General features: G+C 44.5%; 2 protein-coding genes across 5 annotated transcripts in view; one reads left to right on the plus strand and one right to left on the minus strand.

Moving 5' to 3' along the window:
* LOC149119640 (uncharacterized) overlaps positions 1-23,256 on the plus strand; it is a 282,520-nt gene that overhangs the window by 36,956 nt on the left and 222,308 nt on the right. The window lies entirely within an intron of this gene.
* Positions 1-23,256, minus strand: part of HDAC8 (histone deacetylase 8) — a 256,156-nt gene that overhangs the window by 9,061 nt on the left and 223,839 nt on the right. For 2 of the 3 annotated variants that reach the window (XM_008272803.5, XM_089324276.1), the window contains one exon: positions 21,147-21,252. The exons of the other annotated variant lie outside the window; for it this stretch is intronic. In XM_008272803.5, the coding sequence (XP_008271025.1) occupies positions 21,147-21,252 (106 nt within the window). The remainder of the gene's footprint in view (positions 1-21,146; positions 21,253-23,256) is intronic. 3 annotated transcript variants of the gene reach the window in all.

A 23,256-nucleotide genomic window follows, 5' to 3' on the forward strand; every position in this document is an offset into this window, starting at 1 on the left:
AACGCTTGGGGGCTTGGTGGCACCACAGAGAAATAGCAAAGTGAATTTAGGATTGCTGAAAAGTGTTTCCAGAACCACTGTCAGATGAGTAACTTTTTCAGGAATGTCGTCATATTTGCTGGACACTGGTATTAATAGTCACCTAATATTTTCTGTGTATTAACTCACTCTTCAAATGGCAATACCTATTTTGGCTTCATCTATCCTAAGCAACAGTACTACTACTACTAAAAATAATAGCAATGAACTTGATGTGCTTATTTTACATAAACATATGTCAAAATTACTATGGCTATTCAAAGTAAAAATGTCTTTGTGTCACCTCAAAGCATCTCTCATATGCAGTAACACAAGGCATATTTTGAGAAGAAGTAATGTGGGGATTGCTGTTGGGCAGCTGGGGCCCAGGCTGCTCTGTCCCCATCAGTCCCCAGGATCTGAGAATCTTGGATGGTGTGCACCCTCCCATGCCCAGCCAGCTCCCTCAGCCCAATCTGGCCCACTTCTCTGTCAGTTCATCACACAAGCCTTGACTAGTTGGCCTAGGCCTTGTGCTGGATGCTGAGGTCACAGAGAACAAGACATACTTCTTGCCCTCCAGGGGCTCTCAGGGTAGTGAGGAAGACATATATGGAGAAAAGCACAATGATAATTCATAGCAACAAGGTAATAAAACTCAAGTATGCTGAGAGAAGAAAAAGAGAGCGCCTAAGTGGCTTCACAGACCAGTTGGCATCTTGAAGGGCAAAGGGGAAAGAATGTTCCAGGCAGCAGGAACAGACCATGATGTATAAAAGCAACTGCAATTGGCCAGAATGCAGGATGAAGGTCAGGGAGGGGGATAATGAGGCTGGAGAGGTGGCCAGGGGCCAGATCAAGGCCATGGCCTTATTATAGAGCCTCTGAAAGATCTTAAGGAGGGGAGGGGATTCAGTATGAGGTAGGGCGCCAGCAAGCCTTCCAGTTGCTGCCCCATCATGGCCAGGTTTGAGGGTCTTACTTTCTATCTGGGGGCAATGGCAGTGCAATGGATTTCTGTGAAGCACTGGGCATGTGTTGATATGGGTGGCTGATTTAATTTTTAGCTCTTAATTGTCAACTGCACTGCTTGACTTGGAATGTCGATCCCTCCTGTCATCAGAGAGCCTTTCAGTGACTGTTAAGTACAATCACCGATTACCACTTGTCTGCTTTTGACCTGAATTAGAACCTGAGACTGTGGATTAATCTCACCAGGCTTCTGGCATTTACAGGCTATCAGCACTTAAAGGCTATTATCCTGGTGGTTAGGGTGTTCTGGTCTTAGCTTGCAAGGCACTATTGCATTCTCAAACGGAATCGAAGCAATTTCTAAAATAGCTTATGATTCATTTTTTCTCCCCTCCTGTGCCTAAATCTGCTGGCTCCATGTGGAGGGATGGGCACAAGTAACTGTAGAGGTGACATCACAGCAGTGGGCTGCTTGCCTGCCAGCCAGCTTGTAGAGCTGGGCTTCAGCAGTTGTCTATCTGCTAGGCTGGGCAATGCCTCCCAGCCATTTTGGACTCAAGGCGCCCAGGTTCTTTGGTCGATGTGCCTTCTCGACATTTCTTTTTCAGACAAAAATCTGGGCTGGGAAATCAAGGATAATGGGAATAGCAGTGGTAGGAAAAATAATCCAGCCTTACATCTGTATAACGCTTTAGAGTTTTGAAAGCCATTTGCTTCATTTTGCTCCACCCAAACACCAGTGGGAAATGGAAGCTGGGGTTTTCGGCTTGAACTGGAGACGAACTGGAGACAAAGTCTCGCTGTCTTACACCAAAAGAGCTAAATGCTAACATCCTCTGTCTACCTCATGGCACAGCATGAATAGACGTTGGATGCCACTAGCAGGTCAGAGAGATTCCCTCAGCATCTAGGTGCAGCTTCCTGTAAGATAAATTCTCCAGGACAAATTGCCTGGCAGCCACAATATATGAGCCATGCTATTTCCACCGAGCCAGCAAGTAGTGCCAGTCTCAGCCCTGCCAACTCCTTCCGCACACCCCGGTTTACAGTCCCAATGGTCCTGAAGACCTTTACTGGAGCCAATGGTATGGCCACTAACTAGGGAGCCTCGAAGGTAGGGTGTGTCACGAACGTCTGGAAGTGCCAACCACTGCCAGAATAGCTCAAGGGCCTGTGAAGAGAAAACCCACAGTTTGGGTTGTATTAGCCATCACTGTGAATCCTGAAGAGAGGGACCACGGAGCTCAGCTGTGAACAGCTGAAGAGTGGGGTGGAAGGATTCTTTTCCCGGAGGAGCCGTAAAAATAGTTCTGCAGCAGCCTTATATTTGCTCTGTGATCTTCCACACCTGGTCTCAGCAAGGCTTGGTGTCCGCAGCTGTATTGCCAGTCAACACAAGGTCTTCCCTGACCTCTCTACTCTTCCCTGATGTCCTCCAGGCTGGAAGCCAAAGGTGTGGCACAGGCTTGTTGGTCCTCTAGGTTTTAGATTAGATTTCAGTGTCGTGTGTGTGTGTGTGTGTGTGTGTGTGTGTGTGTGTGTGTTTAGGGAAGCAGTCAGAGCCACAGCTGCTCAGCAGTACTGTGAGAGTGGCAGGTGCTGCTGCCCACACCACTGCCACCAAATGAGTTCTGAACAACCTACTGTAAGACCCTGGGTGCTGGTCTCAGTGTCGCGAAATGTCACCTGCACGAACCAAGATGCTGTCTTTTGGAAATCTTGGCGGAGTAGAAAAGCGACCCTCTTGAGAGCTGATTCAGAAACCTCTATGTGGAAAGTGGCTGGTAGAACAGAACATTGTCACCTCCAAAGCCAAGGTGCCTACCGGAACTTGTTTTCCCGCTCACGAGGGAAACGCGCGCCTATGAGAGTAGATTAAGGATCACTGCCTCAGCCTGTTTTAGAGATGTGAATAAAAATCTTGGCTTGGGACTGCCTTCTCTCTGGTTGACTGATTTTTCAATTGATTTGTATTTATTAGCTAATGAAATTAAAGTTGTAAAAATGATAACAGAAACACAATAAATCTCTCCCACAACTGGCTGTTTCTGTGTCACTATGGTGCATTCCTCACTTTGATTACTTCAAAGTCTATTATTTTGTTCTCAATTATTCTGTTTTTCTGGCACTGGAGAAAATCAATTTGTTTTATTTTCTCTTATTCATGCACTCAATTATGCTCTTCGGGCACATTTAATCACTTTGATGTTTTCATTTTATGGCCCGTCTCTAGGCACTTCAGCTGCATTGCTGCCAACGGGCAAGCAGGACTAATTTGCATGTCACAATAGACTTGAAATTCTAACTCAATTTAGAAATCTTTATGAAATCTCCCTCCAAAATATGCTTGGAGCTGCAGAGAGGCAGAAGGATGTGGGCAAACCAAGAGCCTATAAAGAGGCTTCCCTTCCTCAGAAGACCGTGAGCTCCGTGGGGAACGTCTTTGGGCTGTCCCTACACAGGTACAGAAAAGGAGTCCATGGGGCGGGAAGTCTTGCCAGCTTCCTGTGGAACTTGGTGGTGGGAATCCTGCAGCAGCTACCCCTCGGCTGCCAAGGCCAAGGACACAAAACTACCCTTGGCCTTGCTGCATTTCGCAGCTGTGCTCCATACAGCACCTAAACACCACTTGCTTGAAGGGCCTCCAGGCAGATTGAGAAAGGTGTCAACAGTTAGCAGTTGCAGAATCCTGAGTGCTTTACCTTATTTTCTCTAATAATTTATTACCTTCCTTTTCCCCCTTGGTCATTTTAGAGCTAAAAGCTGGAGGGGAATGAGCACAACGGCTCTAGGCATGTACTCTGGGCTAACAAACAAATAAAATGCTTACTTAAACACCTTACAGGTCTCCAACAAATTCTTAGTTTTCTGTATGCATAATCAGCAACTCTCTAGCAGGCAGAAGGAAAGCTCCCTCTTCTTTCCGCTAAGCTTTGGCCATGATCCTCGCATGGATCCTGTGGAATTTCAGCTTCCCCATTTATCTGTTATATGATTTTGTACAAGCTAATTAATTCCTTACACTTTGGTTCTCTCATCTATTAAATTGGGGTTAATAATACTAGCTACTTTGGAGATAGATTTGCTTTGCAAGCTTCAGTACTGTCAACAGTTTTGCTATATTCACAGAAATACCACTTGCATGGAAACTTTTTCTGTTCTGGACTTACTTTTTAAAAATCTCAGCCTCCTCCCAAGCAGTAATATCTATGAAATCAAAGAGCTTGATGTGGTAGTTATATGTCTTTCTATTACCCATTAAAACATATATTCAATATACTAAATCCATTCCTGCCTAGGGGTCTTTGATCCTGTTCTTCTCGTCTAGAATGTTGTTCACCCCAATTTTGAAATGTTTGAATGTTGTTCACCCCAGCATTGAAAAAGGAAACAACCTAGCGGTAACCAGGCTCCCTTCTCACCCACCAGAGGGGTTGTGTTGGAGATGGCGGGGTAGAAAGTTAAGACTTCCCATCCCTGCTCAATGGCAAGGAGGCCCACTCACTGCTATGTCAGTAGAGATCACATGGGGAGCAGTAAAAAGATGGCACTCCAAATCCTGGCCAGGGTGGTATCTGTGGAAGTATAGTAGGGAGCCTGGGTTTCTACTACCACACAGTAGTAATGAGGTGCCCAGAGTGTCAATGTTGGCTGAGTAGGGAACCTAGACTATTATATCCTGATGGAGTAGTGCCTCCTACCCTTGACAGTATGGTGTCAGACGAAATCTGCTAAAAGAGAATGTAACATCTAGAACTCCATAATAGCATACATAGAAAATCACTCGTCATACTAAGAACTATCAGCTTGAATGAGAAACAGATAATCAACAAATGCCAACATAGAGATGATACAGATATTGGAAATATCTGAGGAGTTTAAAGTAGCAATTATAAACATGTTTGAAACAAATAAAATCTAGGAAGTTGTGGCAAAGAATAGATGAAATGAAGAAAACTAAATGGGGGACCAGCGCTATGGCATAGCCAATAAAGGGGCCACCTGCAGTGCCTGTTTGAGACCCTGCTGCTCCACTTCTGATCCAGCTCTCTGCTAGGGCCTGGAAGAAGTAGAATATGGCCCAAGTCCTTGGGCCCCTGCACCCACGTGGGAGACCAGGAAGAAGCTCCTGGCTCCTGGCTTTGAACAGGCCCAGCTCCAGCCGTTATGACCATTTGTGGAATGAACCAGTGAATGAAAGATTCTCTCTCTCTCTCCCTCTGCCTCTGCCTCTCTGTAACTCTGCCTTCCAAATAAATCTTTTTTAAGAAATAAAAAGAAACAAAAAATTAAATCAAAATTTTAGAACTGGGAACTACAATAAGTGAAATAAAAACTCAACAGATGGTCTTGATAGCAGAATGAGGGTATAGAGGAAGAGTCAATAAACTGGAAGGCAAAATAATATAAATTACCCAATTTGAATAAAAGATAGAAAACAGAAAAACTGTGCAGTAATTCAGGGTCTATGTGGGACTAAAACAAAAGATCTAATATTCATGTCATCAGAATCCCAGAGGAAAAGGAGAAAGAAGACAGGACTGAAAAAATATTTGAAGAAATAATGGCTAAAGATTCCCCAAATTTGGCAAAAGAAATAAACCTAAATATTCAAGAATTCTAGCTGAACCTCATATAGGACAAACTCAAAGAAACGTATGCCAAGAAGCACCATAATCAGGGGCTGCTGTTGTAATCACAGCAGGTAGTCATAATTTGGAATGTCTGCATCCTGTATCAGAGTGCCAGTTCGAGTCCTGGCTACTCCACTTCAAATCCAGCTTCCTCCTAATGTGTCTGGGAAGGCAGCAGAGCATGGCCCAAATACTTGAGCCCTTGCCACCCGTGTGGGAGACCAGGATGGAGTTCCTGGCTCCTGGTTTCAGCCTGGCTTAGACCTGGCTGTTGTGGCCATTTGGGGAGTCAGCCAGCAGATCTCTTTCTCTGCCTCTTCCTCTCTTTGTCACTCTGCCTTTCTCTCTCTTTTTTTTTTAGGATTTTATTTATTTATTTGAGAGGTAGAGTTACAGACAGTGAGAGGTAGAGACAGAGAGAAAGGTCTTCCTTCCATTGGTTCACTCCCCAGATGGTCGCAACTGCCAGAGCTGTGCCGATCCAAAGCCAGGAGCCAGGTGCTTCTCCTGGTCTCCCATGGGGTGCAGGGCCCAAGCACTTGGGCCATCCTCCACTGTCTTCCCGGGCCACAGCAGACAGCTGGACTGGAAGAGGGGCAGCCGGGACAGAATCCGGCACCCCAACCGGGACTAGAACCCCGGGGTGCCAGCGCCACAGGCGGAGGATTAGCCTAGTAAGCTGCGGCGCCGGCCATAAATAAATCTTTTTTTAAAAAGATACATCATAATAAAATTCCTGAAAATTAACAAAAATAAAAAATCTGGAAAGCAACACAGGAGAAATAAAGCCTCACCTATAAAGGTGATTGATAATTCAATGACAGTGACTCATCAAAAACTGTGGAGGCCAGAAGGAAGTAATAAAATATTTTTCAAGTGCTGAAAGAAAGTAGCTATCAACACAGAATTGTATATTCAGTGAAAATACACTTCAGCAATGAAGGGAAAATGGAGATATTCTTAAAGGAAGGAAAATTAAAAGATTTTATTGCTAGCAGATCTACCTTAAAAAATAATAACTAAAGGAAGTTCTTGAAATGGAAAAGAAATAATAGAATTCTGAATTGTTAGGAAGAATGAACAATGGATAGAATAAAATATGGGCAAATATATTTCCGTTTTCATGAATTTTCTAAATTACGTTAGAAAATTCAAGCAAAAATTATAACATTGTCTGATGTGGCTCTAAATGTATGTAAAATTAATATTTAAGGCAAGTATATTATAAATGGGGAGAGGCAAAAGGGACTTTAAGGTAGATAGAATTTTTTTTTAAAGATTTATTCATTTATTTGAAAATCAGAGTTACACAGAGAGAGGAGAGGTAGAGAGAGAGAAGTTCACTCCCCAATTGGCCGGAACGGCCAGAGCTGGGCTGATCCAAAGCCAGGAGCCAGGAGTTCTTCCAGGTCTCCCACACAGGTGCAGGGGACCAAGGACTTCGACCATCTTCTACTGCTTTCCCAGGCCATAGCAGAGAGCTGGATCGGAAGTGGAGCAGCCGTGACTCAAACCAGTGTCCATATGGGATGCCGGCACTGGCGGCATTACTTGCTACACCACAGTGCCAGCCCCTAGATAGGTTTTTTTTTTTTTTTTTAATTTATTTGACAGGTAGAGTTACAGACAGTGAGAGAGAGAGAGAGAGAGCGCGCTGGCGCTGTGCCGATCTGAAGCCAGGAGCCAGGTGCTTCCTCCTGGTCTCCCTATGCGGGTGCAGGGGCCCAAGGACTTGGGCCATCCTCCACTGCACTCCCGGGCCACAGCAGAGAGCTGGACTGGAAGAGGAGTAGCCGGGACTAGAATTCGGCACCCATATGGGATGCCGGTGCCACAGGTGGAGGATTAACCAAGTGAGCCACGGCGCCGGCCCCTAGTTAGGGGTTTTTATACTTCACTCCCACTGGTAAAATGTTGATACCAGTAGACCACAATAAATCATATATGTATAACATATACCCAAAAGCAAACAAAAATTTCAATAGAAATAGGTGTGATAAAAAACACTACAGAAGAATCAAATTGGAATTTGAACAAAGGTAAAACCCAACCATAGAAAATGATAAGGAAGAAAACAGAAAGAAGAGAGGGAATAAACGAAAATAAAACAGAAAATAATATAGCAGTGTTAAGACTCCATGATTCAATATTATACTGAATGTAAGTGATCTAAATATACCAATTAAAACATAAAGACTAGACATCATAGAAGGATGTACTTTTCTCTGAAGAGAGGAGAGAACTTCCACTTTGCTTATGGCCTTATATAAACACCTGGCTCCTGGCTTCGGATTGGCGCAGCACGCCAGCCACAGTGCACCAGCCATAGCGGCCACTTGGGGGGTGAACCAACAGAAAAAGGAAGACCTTTCTCTCTGTCTCTCTTTCTCTCTCACTGTCTAACTCTGCCTGTCAAAATAAATACATAAATAAATACTGATGGAGTTTGTGGATTCAAAAGGCTTCCACTAGGGCTGGTGCTGTGGCACAGCGGGTTAACACCCTGGCCTGAAGCACTGGCATCCCATATGAGTGCCGGTTTGAGACCCGGCTGCTCCACTTCCAATCTAGCTCTCTGCTGTGGCCTGGGAAAGAAGCAGAAGATGGCCCAAGTCCTTGGGCCCCTGCACCTGTGTGGAAGACCTGGAACAAGCTCCTGGCTCCTGGCTTCGGATCAGTCCAGCTCCGGCCATTTGGGGAGTGAACCATCAGATGGAAGACCTTTCTTCTGCCTCTCCTCTCTCTCTCTAACTCTGACTTTCAAATAAATAAATAAATCTTAAAAAAAAAGGCTTCCATAGCCTAGGCAGCTCAAGTCAAGAGTCTTGGGTGATCACTGACGTCACACATAGGAGTTTTTAAACTAACAACAGGAGTCACTGTGTACTAACTTCCCATGAAGGACCTCTGTCCTTAAAGGATTGTAATATGAGAGTTAACAGTAAAACCGTTCTCAAAGATTTATTTCATTTTAGTGTATTAAGTGGAGGATATTCTTATGTCTCATAAGTCTTAATTATGCCTAAGTGTCCAACTCCATTGCTTGTTTTCTTAGGTTTTTCCTTAATGATAAACTTGCTTTCAAGGACTTACTTTCTTTTAACGTATTAAGTGGAGGATATTCTTATGTCTCATTAATGTCTAAGTGTTTGCAAAAAATGTATCATTCTTGGGTGCTTCTTTAAATTTAATTAAGTTTCTAAAAAAAAGGTAGTGAAATTAACTTTGAGATGCAATGACATTGAACAGTCCTTGTCTTGACTGTTGAGGAACAGTTTTGATTTTTTTGTGTGCAAATTGTTGAACTCTTTACTTAGTATAGAGTTGGTCTTCTGTGTATAAAATTAACTGAAAATGGATCTTAGTGGAGAATGGGACTGGGAATGGGAGAGGGACGAGAAAGAGGGGTGGGAGGGAGGGTACAGTGGGAAGAATCACTTTATTCCTAAAGTTGTACTTATGAAATGCATGAAGTTTGTATTCCTTAAATAAAAGGTTTCTTTGGGAAAAATATAAAAAAAAGGCAGCCAGTAAAAATAAATAAGTAAATAAAAATAAGGACTATAAGAGTAGCTATAGAATGATAACTAATAAACTAATAAACTCACTTCAAATATACAAACATGTTGAAAGTAAAAGAATATAATAAGATTTATCACTTGGCTATATTGATATCAGATAAAATAGACTGCAGAGCAAACAACATTACTATGGACAGAGAGATACATTACATAATGGTAAAAGTGTCAATCTACCAAGAAGATATACCAATGTGAAGTCTGTATGCATCAAAGAACATAGCTTCAAAACACATGAAGCAAAAACTGACAGAGCTGTATATATGGAGAAATATGAACAGATAGATCCACAATTACAGGTTGAGATTTCAACATACCTTTCTTAGCAACTGATTGAATAACTAGACAGAAAATGAGGAAGGATATCAGTTAGCAATTCTATCAACCATCAGGATCTGACATAAAACACTCACCAAATACAGAAGAATATACATTCTTTTCAAGCACTTACAAAACATATATTGTAGGCTATATCTTAGGCCATAAAACAAACCTCAACAAATTGAAAAGACTTGAAATTACAGAGGGATTTTTTTGACCACAATAGTATCAACATAGAAAATATAAACCTGGAAAAGAAATACGCAAGCCCAGATGGTTTCAGTGGAGAATTCTACTAAAATGGGGGATTAACATCAATTCTACACTATCTCTTGTAGGAAACTTGTAGGAGGAGAGAATACTTCTGAACTCATTTTATAGGACAAGAATTGTCCTAAGGCAAAAAAGCCTAAACAACCCCACAAAACAAAACAATTTCAGACTAATATCTCTCACAAATATAGATGTAAAATTCCTTAATAAAAAACTAGCAAATGGAATTCAGCAATATATAAAAAGTTGTATATCATGATTGCATGAACTGATGCAGAAAAGCATTTAACAAAATTCCACATCCACTCATGATGAAAAGTCTCAGAAAAGCAGTATTATAGAAGCAGCACTGCTTCAACTTGATAAGGAGAATATAAAACATTTACAGTTAGCATCATACTTAGTGATTACGAAATTAAATATTTTCCCTCTAAGTTCTATAATAAGGCAATAACGGTAAGGTCTGCCCTTACCATTCTCATTCAGCATTGTACTGGAAGTCCTAGGCAAGTACAACAAGATAAGAAAAGGAAATAAAAAGCTTACAGGGGTAGGCATTTGGCACAGCAGTTAAAGTTGCTGCTTGGGACTCCTACATCCTATCAGAATGCATTGGTTTGAGTCCCAGCTTGATTCCAACTTCCAACTAATGCATACCATGGGAGGCAGCAGTGATGGCTCAACTAATTGGATCCCTGCCATTCACATGGGAGACCAATATTGAGTTCCAGGCTTCTGGCTTTAGTCTGGTCTGGGTCTGGCTGCTGCAGGCATTTGGGGAGTAAACTAGCAGATGGGAGATCTCTGTCTCCATCTCTCTGACTTATAAATCAAATAAAAATAAATAAAAATTTTTTAAATGTTTTAAAAATTAAAAAGCTTAGAGCTCAGAAAGGAAGAACTAAAACCACCTCTATCTGCTTATGAATGATGATCTACATAGAAAATCCCAAAGATCTAAAAAAAGCCTCCTAGAATTAATAAATGGGTTCACCAGAATCACAGGATACAAAATCAGTTGTATTATTATATATCAATAAGGAAAACAAGGAAACCCAAATTAAAAATACATTTCCATTCATAGTCACTCAAAAAAATAAAAAAGAGAAGTACTTATGTATGAAAACTTTTCAGGATCCACACACGAAAATTACTAAATGCTGATGAACAGAATCAAATAAAATTTAAAACATGGAGAGACATACCATGTTCATAGATTGGAAGACTCAACACACTAAAGATGTCAACTCTCTCCATATTGATATATAAGTTTAACACAACTATCTAAGTCATCAAGGTTTTTATTGATATAGGCAAGATAATCCTAAAGCTCATATAGAAAGGCAACAGAACTAGTACAGGTAAAACAATTTTGAAAAAGAAGAAAGAATCACTCTACTTGATTTTAAGATGTATTATAGAATTTCAGTAATCAAGAACATGGAGGAGTAGTCACATAGATCAATGGAGTTGAAGAGAAAACTCAGAGACACTGAGACAGTTGCCTTAGAATGAATGAAAATTTGAGAAATGGAGGTAGTTCTGGGGAGGTACTTGGGATTTCTGCTCTTCTCCCAGATGCAAGATGCTTTCCATTGTGAGATATGGGACATTCTGCTTTGCAAGACAAATGAAAACACTGTAGAATTCTTAGAAGTACCCCAAGAAAGGGAGTAACATCTGAGATGTGTAAAATATTCATTCTCTAGTCCTTTATTTTTCTAGCTACCTGCATGTGTGATGAACTGATTTTATAAATCACGGATCTGAACATAAAGTCTGACATAAAATTGTTATTTTTTTCTTAATAAAACAAGCAAACATATATTGCTTTTTTTCCTGACTGAAAACAGTAATTCATGTTCATGATAGAAATTTTGAAAAATACAGAAAACGAATAAAGAACAAATAAAAATTATCCATAATTCCAATCCTAGATAACTATTGTTAAGTTACTTTGGTAAAGTTTCAGCAAGGCTAACTACTATTAGCATTTCCTTCTAGTGTTTGTGTATATCTACACATTTACTCACATGCTCATCATATATAGTTACAAAGTTGAAACTAGATGGTATTAAAAATCTTATATCCTTTTTTCCTCTTAATACTGTGAACATGAGCATATGCTCATGTTATCAAATTCTCTTTAAAAATTGCTTTTTAATTGGCTCTAACAAACTTGCCCATGTAGATGTACTGTGTGGAATTACTACTGTGCCTCAAATTCAATATGGCAAAACAACACATCAAGTATATGTTTCTGCAAAACTGTGCCCCTTCTCCCAGTAGTTTTCCATTCCAGTTGGTATTAGGCTGGAAACTTCAGAGTCATCTTTACTTCTTCCTTTCTTCTTTTTTAAAAGATTTATTTATTATTTGAAAGGCAGAGTTACAGAGAGGCAGAGGCAGAGAGAGAGAGAGAGAGAGAGAGAGAGAGAGAGAGGTCTTTCATCTGCTGGTTCACTCTCCAGATGGCCACAACAGCTGGAGCTGTGCCAATCCGAAGCCAGGAGCCAGGAGCCAGGAGCCAGGAGCCAGGAGCTTCTTCCAGGTCTCCCACGTGGGTGCAGGGGCCCAAGGACTTGGGCCATCTTCTACTGCTTTCCCAGGCCATAGCCGAGAGCTGGATCAGAAGTGGAGCAGCCGGGATTTGAACTAGCACCCATATGGGGTGCCGGCACGGCAGGCGGTGCTTAGCTTTTACCTGCTAAGCCACAGTGCCGGCCCCTCTTTTCTTCTTGATCCTCTATAGACAACCTACCTCTAAGTGCTGGTGATACTCTCTTCATAACAGCTCTCAGCCATTCTCCCCTATTTTCCACCACTGTTCCAGTGCAGGCCCTTGCTGGGTCACCCTTGGACTATGCCATAATGATCTTTCCCAAATATCATTGTATCATATCATGTTCTAATTCCAGAACCCAGAATGGCTCCTACTTTACTGTATCTGATAAAAACTACCTGGCCTGAAATTCAAGGGGACCCACATTCTGCCCCTACCTCCACCTGTATGAATTTCCCTTGCTTAAGAACACATCCCGGGGCCAGTGCTGTGGTGTAGTGTGCTAAGCCTTTGCCTGAAGTGCCACCATCCGATATCGGCACTGGTTTATGTCCTGGCTGCTCCTCTTCGGATCTAGCTTTCTGCTGATGGCCTAGGAAAGCAGTGGAAGATGGCCCAAGTCCTTGGGCCCCTGAACCCGTGTGAGAAACCCAGAAGAAGCTCCAGGCTCCTGGCTGCAGCCTGGCCCAGCCCTGGCCATTGCCACCATTTGGGGAGTGAATCAGCAGATGGAAGACCTCTCCTTCTGCCTCTCCCTCTCTCTATAACTCTGCCTCTCAAATAAATAAATAAATCTTAAAGAAAGAGAACATCCCCACTCCAACCTATTCATATCTACCCAGCCTTCTGAAAGCGGTCTCCCTAAAATCTCAGACCCCAGCTGCTTCTATGTAGTATCAGCCCTCATTATATCTGGATCTGTTCAAGGAGTTTAGTTGTATTTCCTCACCTAGATTTTTCAATTGTTTACCAGTAGCAGAGACCATTTCTTAAACTTCTTTTATATCTTTCATGGTACCAAGCTCAAGAGAGGTTCAAAAAATTGTGTATTGACTGAGCGAGGCTTTAAAGTAGAGACATAATCATATCTTAAAATTAAACTGGCTCAGAACCTCACTGTGGGAGCCTGTTGAGGGTGGGGAGGGTTACTAGGGGGTAATCAGATGAAAGCAGATGAGAGATGATGAGTAGGTTTGACAGGGCAATGCTGCCAAGGTAAGGAGGGGATCCACAGGTCTGTGTTCAAATCCTGAGTTCGGGGCTGGCGCTGTGGCATAGTGGGTAAAGCCACCGCCTGCAGTGCCAGCATCCCGTATGGGCTCTGGTTGGAGACCTGGCAGCTCCACTTCGATCCAGCTCTCTGCTATGGCCTGGGAAAGCAGTAGAAGATGACCCAAGTCCTTGAGCCCCTGCATCCGTGTGGGAGACCTGGAAGAAGCTTCTGGCTCCTGGCTTCGGATCGGTCCAGCTCCGGCCATTGTGGCCAATTGGGGAGTGAGCCAGAGGGTGGAAGACCTCTCTCTCTGCCTCTCCTTCTCTCTCTGTGTGTAACTGTGACTTTCAAGTAAAATAAATGAATCTTTAAAAAAAGAAAAAAAATCCTGACTTCCCCACTTAGTTATTAAATGACTACAGACATATCACATAATGTCTTTGAGCGCCTATCTCCTACCTCAATAAGAAAATCGCAGGGACTAAATGAGACCGTGTGTGTGAAAGACCCAGCACACCGTGTTGTACTGTACACATCCAACAACAGGAGTTCCCGCCTTGTGGATTTAGGCAGAAATGTCAAGTCTTCATAAGTAACTTGCCAAGTGTTTTCATGGTTTATTTAAAAACCACTGTCTAAGCTGCTGTAACTTTGGGGGCCAATCTTCATTTTTAGTTTAGATTTTTGTAAAGTTTTCAGCATGATATTTTTGTAACTTACAAAAATGTTCATGGGAAATGGAATTAAAAGGTAAGTTTAGGGGCTGGCATTTGGCCTAGTGGTTAAGAGTGGTTAAGAGGCCAACTGGAATGCCTGTATTTCTAATTAAAGTACCTGGATTTTACGCCTAGCTCTGGGTCCTGGCTCCAGCTTCTTGCTGGTGCAAACCGTGGGAGGCAGCAGTGATGGTTCAAGTGATTGGATTCCTGGTACCCACACAGGAGACCTGGACTAAGTTCCTGGCTTCTGGATTTGGCCTGGTCCAGTCCTGGCCACTGCGGCTATCTGGGGAGTGAACCAGGGAATGGGAGCTCCCTTTCTTTCTCTCTGGGCTTCTCAAATAAATAAATAAATAAATAAAATTTAAAAACAGTAATCTTACTTTGGTGCAAAAAAGTTTTTAAAATACGGGGGTGGGGAGCAGTGCTGTGGCACATCGGGTTAAAGCCCTGGCCTGAAGTGCTGGCATCCCATATGGGCACCTGTTCAAGTCCCAGCTGCTCCTCTTCTGATCCAGCTCTCTGCTCTGGCCTGGGAAAGCAGTAGAAGATGGTCCAAGTCCTTGGGCCCCTGCACCCAAGTGGGAGACCCAGAAGAAGCTGCTGGCTCCTGGCTTTGCACTGGTGCTGCTCCAGTCGTTGCGGCCATCTGAGGAGTGAACCAGCAGATGGAAGACCTCTCTTTCTGTCTCTACCTCTCTCTGTAACTCTTTCCAAAAATAAAATAAATCTTAAAAAGTAAATAAAATAAAATAAAATACAGGCATTGGGGAAGGGCTGTCTTAAAAATGTTCATGGAACACACATTTTATGAAAAAGTTATCTTTTCATTTTATTTTCCACTAACTTTTTGACGTACTCTCAACAACAACAAATCTTTGCACTTGTTTTAGGCTAGTGAAACAAGAAAACAGAGGGACCTGAGCAATGGGGAAGCCCAGGTTGGCAACAGGCTCCTGGAAAGGACCACAGGGAGATGGAGAGGAAGAGAGGATGGGGACAAGACGGGGAGAGAAGGGATGGGTATGAGAGAGACCCTAACCTGAAGTCATGCAAATTGACTCAGGGTATCCTCCAGGATCGTGCTCCAGAGTCCTCCCAAGGAGTCCTAAAGCAGTCAGTCTGTCCTTGGGACCAACCCTGCCTTTCAACTTATCCAGACTTCTCAGAAAGGAAGAGGAGGTGTGGAAGGAAACTGAATTTCCACGGTGTAGAGTCCCACCGAGCAGGGCTCTGCTTCAAGCTTAGGGCTCCAGCAGGCTTTGAACATGCCCAGACTTTAAGTCTCAACTGCCAGCCCCGTGGTGTCAATCCCAGACTGCAGGCTGCCAGGGGAGGTGCTGCTTGCAGCCTGCACAGTGTTTCTCCTAAGGATACTATTCCTGGCAGATATGCAAAGGGTCTCAGTCTGGGGCTGTGGAACTGTAAATAGCAGACTGGAGCTTGCGGCCACAGCACACTTCAGGCAGCAGAAGCCAGGTGAGCAGGCTTCTTCTACCTTCTGTCTTTCTCTTTTCCTTGTTTACTCATCTGGAAATGGAACCAGGAGCTTCAGATCACAGCATGGTGGGGGCCATGGAGGCACAGCACGGGTGGGGAGGTCAGGGAGAGCTAAAAAGTCTAGGTCAGTGGCCAGAATCTCAAGGGTTGCCTGTGGCTGCCTGCTTCCCGTTTCCAGGGAGATATGACATTTCAGATTTTGGAGACACCCCATGGAAGGAGCTGGGTGTGTGGTGCAAAGTGGGAGGGGTTTACTAGGGGCGACTGGAAAAAGAAGACAGAGGGTGTGGGGTGGATCTGACAGGGCAATACTGGCAAGGAAAGGGGAGCACCAGAAAGGCCAAACAGCCGGACTCCCAAGCTTCAGTTCGGAGAGACCTGGGTCCAAATGTCTGCTGTATCACTTAATATTACCACATATGTGCGGCACGTAATAGATGCTTAATAATCACTTGCTAATGGAATGAAGAAAGATGACTTTGGCCAAGTCACTTAGTCTCTCTGAGCCTCAGTTTCCCCATCTTTAAGACAAGTAGCAGCTATTCTTATTCCACCTGTGTTGTCTGTCCCCACAGCTGCATTAGTTGAGCGGTCCATCTCCCAACCCAAATTGAGCCTCCTTCATTTACGGTCAGAAAGGGCAGCTGTGCACAAGGCTTTTCTCTTCCTTCTTGTGTCTGGCCCCTCCCTCCTTTTTCCTCCTCTTCCTTACTTCCTGACCTCATTCATTTTTTTTTTCCTATCCTGGACAGACTTGGGGATAGATCTGGGAACTCAGAGCAAATGTTGAAACTTCTAGTTATGACTCCAACAGACACTCACACACAACTCAGCCACCCCTCCCTACCAAGGGTGGACCTCAGCAACATCAAGCTCCCTTAGGGGCCCCGACTTGATTCAAATGCCATCAGTATCAGAGACTAGCAAACCTCCCACCACTATCCCCATTTCCCCATGCACAGCTAGCCAGGCATGAGGAGCCTGTCCCTTCGGGACTGGCCATAGCAGCACTGTTCCAACTCTGCAAGGTTCACCGTGAGCTGATTCCTCTGGAGCACTGTGAGAAGAGGAAAGGGAAGCAGACCGGGAGCTGAGCATGGCAGGGTGGGGGTCATTTTACAGTAGCAGTCAGGAGTCTGCTCTGTAACCCGTACTTCCTTGTGAACAGTGACACATACCTTTAAGATAGCTCATAGGCATGAGATAGCAATTTGTGGGAGTGAAACGGAGCTTTTTTTTTCCAATGGCTTGAATTGACTCTCCATGGTCTTATTATTATTATTTTTTTGTCTCAGAAAGACTAATGGGCGGTAAAACTGGGATAAGGTGAGGTCTCAATTTGCCTGTCTATTGAGTCACCCTGTAGCACACGCACAAGGAATGCATCTCTATGAGGCGAACTTTGGCAGATTTGATTTCCAGTAGGTGAAAATCTCATCTTTTGTGTTTCTAAGGAATGTGGTAAGAAAAGAGAAAAAAACTCCAAAGGCTAAATAAACAAATTCAACTAAATATGCTGGTGAAACTCAGGAGTCTGCCTGCTCCCTCACTGCTGTCTCACCTGCCCACATCACTCTGGACCCCTCATGTGGCTTTTTGTTTTACATGGGGGGTGGGGGACTGGGGAGCAGAGCATTGCTGAGGTTTTTATATGCAAGAATAAATGACAGTCTCGTAGACAGGATTCAGGAAAACCTTTCAGAATGCAAAAAATTCCGCAGCCTTTCCACACTGACCATTGTCATGGCAACACACTATCTGATGGCAGCATGCGTCACCAGGCTGGAGGGGCATGGTACCAGTACAACAGGTTAGCCTGGCCATTTTCTTTAGCAACATTTGGACTTCTTTCTAGTCTGCTTTCTTCTAGGTTTAGCTGCATTTCTCTTTGATTCTGCACTCACGTTCTCTGCTAATTTGCATAGGTAGAACACAAGACTTTGTCAATGTGAAAGAGGTGGGAAAATGGACAATTTGGACATTCCCAGTATTCTATAGATGCTCTACTTGCTCTTGGCTCTTCCTCACCCACATGTAGCCAATTAGCTTCTCTTCTCCCAATCAGTTCTTTCCTATACACAGCCTTACCTCCCCTACTCAACAACTGTGACTCATCTACCAGCCCCTGCACTCTCACCATGCTCTTTTAATTCTTTTCTATATTCTTCCTGTAACATACAAGGGGATTTCAAAAAGTTTGTGGAAAATGGAATTAATAATAAATTTATTTGGGGGCAAAGAATATTTGAAATCCATGTGTAGTCTTCATAATACATGTTTTCCACGAACATTTGAAAGTCCTTTTGTGTATTTCTAGTGACAGAGACCTTCATTCCTTTCCTGGCAACCTGTTGCACTTTGGGCAGTTCTAATTGTAAGAAAATTCTTTCTGTTGGGACTGGTGCTGTGGCGTAGCAGGTAAAGCCGCCACCTGCAGTGGTAGTCCCAGCTGCTCCACTTCTGATCCAGCTCCCTGCTAATGCTCTGGGAAAGCAGAAGATGGCCCAAGTCCTTGGGCCCCTGCACCCATGTGGGAAACCTGGAAAGAAGCTCCTGGCTCCTGGCTTCGGATTGGCGCAGCTCCAGCCGTTGCAGCCACTTGCGGAATGATCCAGTGGATAGAAGACCACCCCTCCTCTCTGCCTCTGCCTCTCTGTAACTGCCTTTCAGATAAATAAATAAATCTTTTTTAAAAACAAAATTCTTTCTTTTGTTTTTTTTTAAGATTTTATTTATTTATTTGAGAGGTAGAGTTACAGACAGTGAGAGGTAGAGACAGAGAGAAAGGTCTTCCTTCGTTGGTTCACTCCCCAAGGGCTGGAGCTGCGCCGATCCAAAGCCAGGAGCCAGGAGCCAGGTGCCTCCTCCCGGTCTCCCACGCGGGTGCAGGGGCCCAAGGACTTGGGCCATCCTCTACTGCTTTCCCAGGCCACAGCAGAGAGCTGGATTGGAAGAAGGCAGCCAGGACTACAACCGGCGCCCATATGGGATGCTGGCACCGCAGGCGGAGGATTAACCTATTGCGCCACGGAGTCGGCCCCAAATTCTTTCTTTTGAAGAATGAAAATCTGCCTTTTCATAATATCCACCCATGAGTCCAGCTCTGTACCCTGTGGCATCACAGACCTCTGCTCTGTGACAGCATTTCAGAGATATGAAGTAGAGACCATTTTAAGCCTCAGATCCTCCAAACAGACCGCTTGGAGCCTGGGCTCCAAGTTTCTCCCCAGCCTGATTGACCTTCTAGAGCATGCTTCTATTTGTTTAGAGCCCTCTTAAAGTGAGGTCGATACTGCATCAGCATCTCTGGAGGCCACCTTGCCCCAGTGACTCACTCTGAGCTCTGTGTCAACTAAAGTCCCTATCTCTCTTTCAGACGAAATGCTGCTAAGCCATGCCTTCTGTTTGTGTGTGTTCAGTTGTTTTTGTGGACCCAAATCCTGGTCCATGTGTTTTCCTTCAGATTAATTTCATGGGTTACAAACAGAATACTATTTCAACCTGTTAGGGTCTTTAACAAATCTGGACTGCTACGTAATTCCCACATCCTCTAAGACCTATCACTATTTTTTTTAAACAACCTCATCCCAGCCTTTTACCTCCAGCCTCTTTTTTAAAATTTACTTCTCTTTTAGGTTTCTTACCTTTCCTAGTCCTCTTCTCCTTGCATTACCTTCTTTATGTCTTCTCTCATTTGTCATTTCCATTTCCTCAATAGCAAGATGTCACACTTTCTGGAGCCATGTGCCTTGTATGTGTGCAGGCAAGCCAAAGCATAGACCTAACTGCACGTGCAGAGGTGTGCACAAGTAGCTGCAGGGGCTTGCTTAGTTGCTCCGCTGCTATTTCTCTTTCTGTGCCCTAACAGGATGTCGAGCCCAGATGAGGGCACATGGCCAGGTTGAGGGAAGAGGGGTTAAAGAAGTTGGCCCAGGATCAGTCTTGACGGACCCAGGAAACCTGTCCTGGGTCTGAGAGGAGCCGGGGGAGCTAGCGTGAGTTCACCAGTTCACCAGGGCTGCAGCACAGTGGGAAGGACTGGAGAGGGGCCAGGAACAGTATTGTGAGGCTTTAAAGGTTGGACAAGGGAAAAGGATTTGGTTAGGAAGTGAGAACTTGTGAGGTCAGTGGTCACTGAGAGGCCAGAGGGAGGCGGCTTGAAGCTACAGGGTCAGGAGAAGACTGAGGGCTACGGACACTTCAGCAGGGGCAATAAGCAATGCTATGAGCGTAAGCTAAGAGTTTATGACTTATTGCTTTAGCAAATTGTCTTTGGCTGGTGGAGCCCAGGGCATGGAGTCTTGGCCTATAGACTTTGCTGGTGGCATGTTTTGGGCTCTACTAGGGGATATGGACCTTAATACAACCCTCAGCAAAGACCCTCTGGACACAGTGTACTCTCTCAGGCTGACCACAACATAGACAGCGCCTCCCTTGTTTCATCAGATTACCTTCCAACGAGGGAGTCAAAGGTAGGAGAACTAGTGCTAGCTGGGTCACTTTACAAATGAACACAGGACTTTTACTCTCTAGGATGGGCAATCTGATACCTTTGGTCTCTAAACACTGCAGATAATTAGGATACACACACACACACACACACACTTAAACAGGGAAACGAGTGCCTAAAATACTTAAAATGAGTGGTAGATGAAATGAGTTGTATAGAGGCAGCTGGGGTGGAGTCGGGGAGGCTCTACTGGAAAGCTGGGGAGAGTGACCCCAAATAGCTAGTGGACAGTGTGGTTAAGAGGCCAATGGCGTGTGATGATTGGCATTCTCCTCCACCCTGAGGCTGGAATGATTCCAGGGTAGCCTCAGGGAAGGGAAGAATTATGGAGTGTAGCCCCACTCCAGAACTCTGAGTGAGACTGGGGAACCCCCATCCTAGGGTATCAGAATCCCTGACTACACACTGGAGCTCCACAAGTCTCTCCAGGCACGAGTGGACTAAGGATCCATCCACGCTGGAAGAGCATGTCTGTGAGTCCCTCCTCCACCCTGACCCCCTGGGTCTGAATTGAACTTTTCTCATTGTGAAGAAGATTTTCCTCTTGGTCTTTTCAAAAGAAAATATCTCAGGGTGTACTTTAGATCTGGTTTTCCCCTGGAGGTGCCTAAAGCTGAACCTTTTGTCCTTCTGAAGGTGACATTAGCCAGCCAAATGACAATCCCAACCAGAGTGGCCAGTGCAGAATTCCAACTACAAGCTGTCAGGCCACGAAGAACTTTCCCTTCCAAGTCCGTGACATGATTCGCCACCAAAAAGACAAATGGTGTTTGAGGAAGCCCCACTGATGGGCCACCACAAACACAGGGGAACAAGGAGGGCAGGACTCAAGGGGTGGTGCTCACCTTTGATGTAGTTGAGGATTTGCTGGATTCGGTGGGGCTCATTGCGGTCTGGCCGGCAGCTTGGCGTGATTTCCAGCACGTAATCAGGACCATATGCTGTGAAGAACTGTGAGGAAAAGGGAAAGGCCAGACAGCAAACGAAACCACATAAAACCTCCAAACCAAACCACATACAAACAGGACAACGAAAAGAAACTCACTACTACCAGTGAGGCAGGGGATGCCTATCAAGGCAGAGCGGTAGGATGCCGCCGGAAGCCCGGGTCCTGGTGGCATCAGGCCCCTTGCTCAGACATTCAGCTGCTAAATTCTGTAGCTTGCTGCTCGGGGGTCTCCCTGTCTAGGTCTCCACGTTCTCTCCATCCTTAGCTTGTGCCACTCCCCTGTTTGCCACCTGCACTGGATATACCATGCTCCCAAGTCACACCATGCCTTGTCTTCACTTGAAACCTTTGCCATTGCTCTTTCCTGGGGCCTGCAAGGGCCCGCACCCAAACCCTGGTGCCTGTGAAAAGCCTCGCCATCCTTCCAGGCGCAGCTCAAATGTCAGTTCCTTCACAAAGCTGGCCCTCATTCTCCATCAACCCCAGAGCATTCTGTTGGTGCCTCTCTTATGGCCCTTGTTCCAATAGAGGCTGGTCTGCTTATCACATGCAGATCACTGTGCTGCAAAGTGGGGGGTGCTAGGAAGGCACATGAGACCTCCTCTGGGGTCCTGTAGGTGTTCCCAAGCGCATTCAGCATTGGATAGAGATTGTTTTTTCCTACAGTGCTCACATATCCCCCTGCCATCTCTTTACTGGATTATCAACTACCTGAGGGCAGGCAGCTCAGTGTCGCTCCATTCCTAGGTGATCACAGGTCTTGGCAGCTGCCTGTTAGTTTTGGTTGCCTTGAATCCCCTGCTCCCCGATATGGTAAACAAGTTTAGTTTCTCTGCTTTCATTTTTATTTCTCTATAGTCGAGTTGATTTGTTTTTAAAATCACGGAATCAAAAATAAAGCTTGTGGATTCTATTTCTAGCTCGCTAGATGACTCCTTGTGACCTTTGCTAAATCACAATATCTGATTCAGCTTCTCTGTTAGGGCCTGCTTGGGGAAAAACACTCCATGACAAAGGGAATCATTCAATTGGGATAAGTCTTTGAATGGGAAATATGCAAAGCTACTATTTCTGTTTAGTTTTTAACAGAAATAGTATTTGTGCACACTCTCTGGAGAGGGAGCGTATGGTCCTTAACATTACGTGCTTTGAATAGTGATATTGTTAGGAGGGAAGGAAACCAGGGAAATTCAAATTCCATGAAAAAATGGTACAGAGGGCATGAAAACAGGGACCTTGATATGTGTCTTGACTTTGACGCCATTCAAAGAGCTTCTTAAAAATAATCCAGGGTTATGGCTGCTGTCACCAAATTATTGTTGTTAAGAATCATGTACATCTGGCACCGTGGGAGATGTTGTGGAACAATCACTAAGGAGTCTAATGGCATCACTGTGGAAGACATGGGAGTAATTTGATGCCTTTTTGCACATCCATGACAGAAAACTCTGCACATTTAATTAAAAGGAAAAGGCCCAAGGCCCAAGGCTGTGCCAATGCTTGTGTGTGTGTGCGTGCATGCATGCATGTGTGTACACTGACTGACTGAGAAAGAGAGAGACTTAGGTTCTTCCTGCTGGAGTTATCACTCTCTGGTGCCTGAAGGCCTGAGGTCTGGAGATGAAGAGGCCTTGAGTAGAGATGTCCTTAGCAAGCCCATATATGGAACAGATAAGAGGGGTTACCTGGGGGACATATCCAGAAACTAACCACTGCCCCAGTCATTGTGGAGGAAACCTGAGAGGCTTGTATTTTTAGCCAAGGAAGGCCCCTCAGGCCAAGCCTGAGGGACCTTGTGGGCTTGGCTCTGCAAGAGAAGGCTTCCAACAGGTGTGGCATGCTCTCCTTAGGCGGCCTCTTCTTCAGAGGGTGTCAAGTGGTGCACTCATGTCATAGGTATGGAAAGACTGGCTTAGAGAGAGCAACAGAAGACAGGCAGCTGCAGGGAAGCAGCCCCTCAGGGAGACCCAAGCCCCTGGCATCAAAGCGCTATAAAAATCAGAGAG

The sequence above is a fragment of the Oryctolagus cuniculus genome, chromosome X, assembly GCF_051225735.1.
Source record: "Oryctolagus cuniculus isolate XC-2025 breed Fujian yellow rabbit chromosome X, ASM5122573v1, whole genome shotgun sequence".
NCBI classification, from domain to species: domain Eukaryota; kingdom Metazoa; phylum Chordata; class Mammalia; order Lagomorpha; family Leporidae; genus Oryctolagus; species Oryctolagus cuniculus.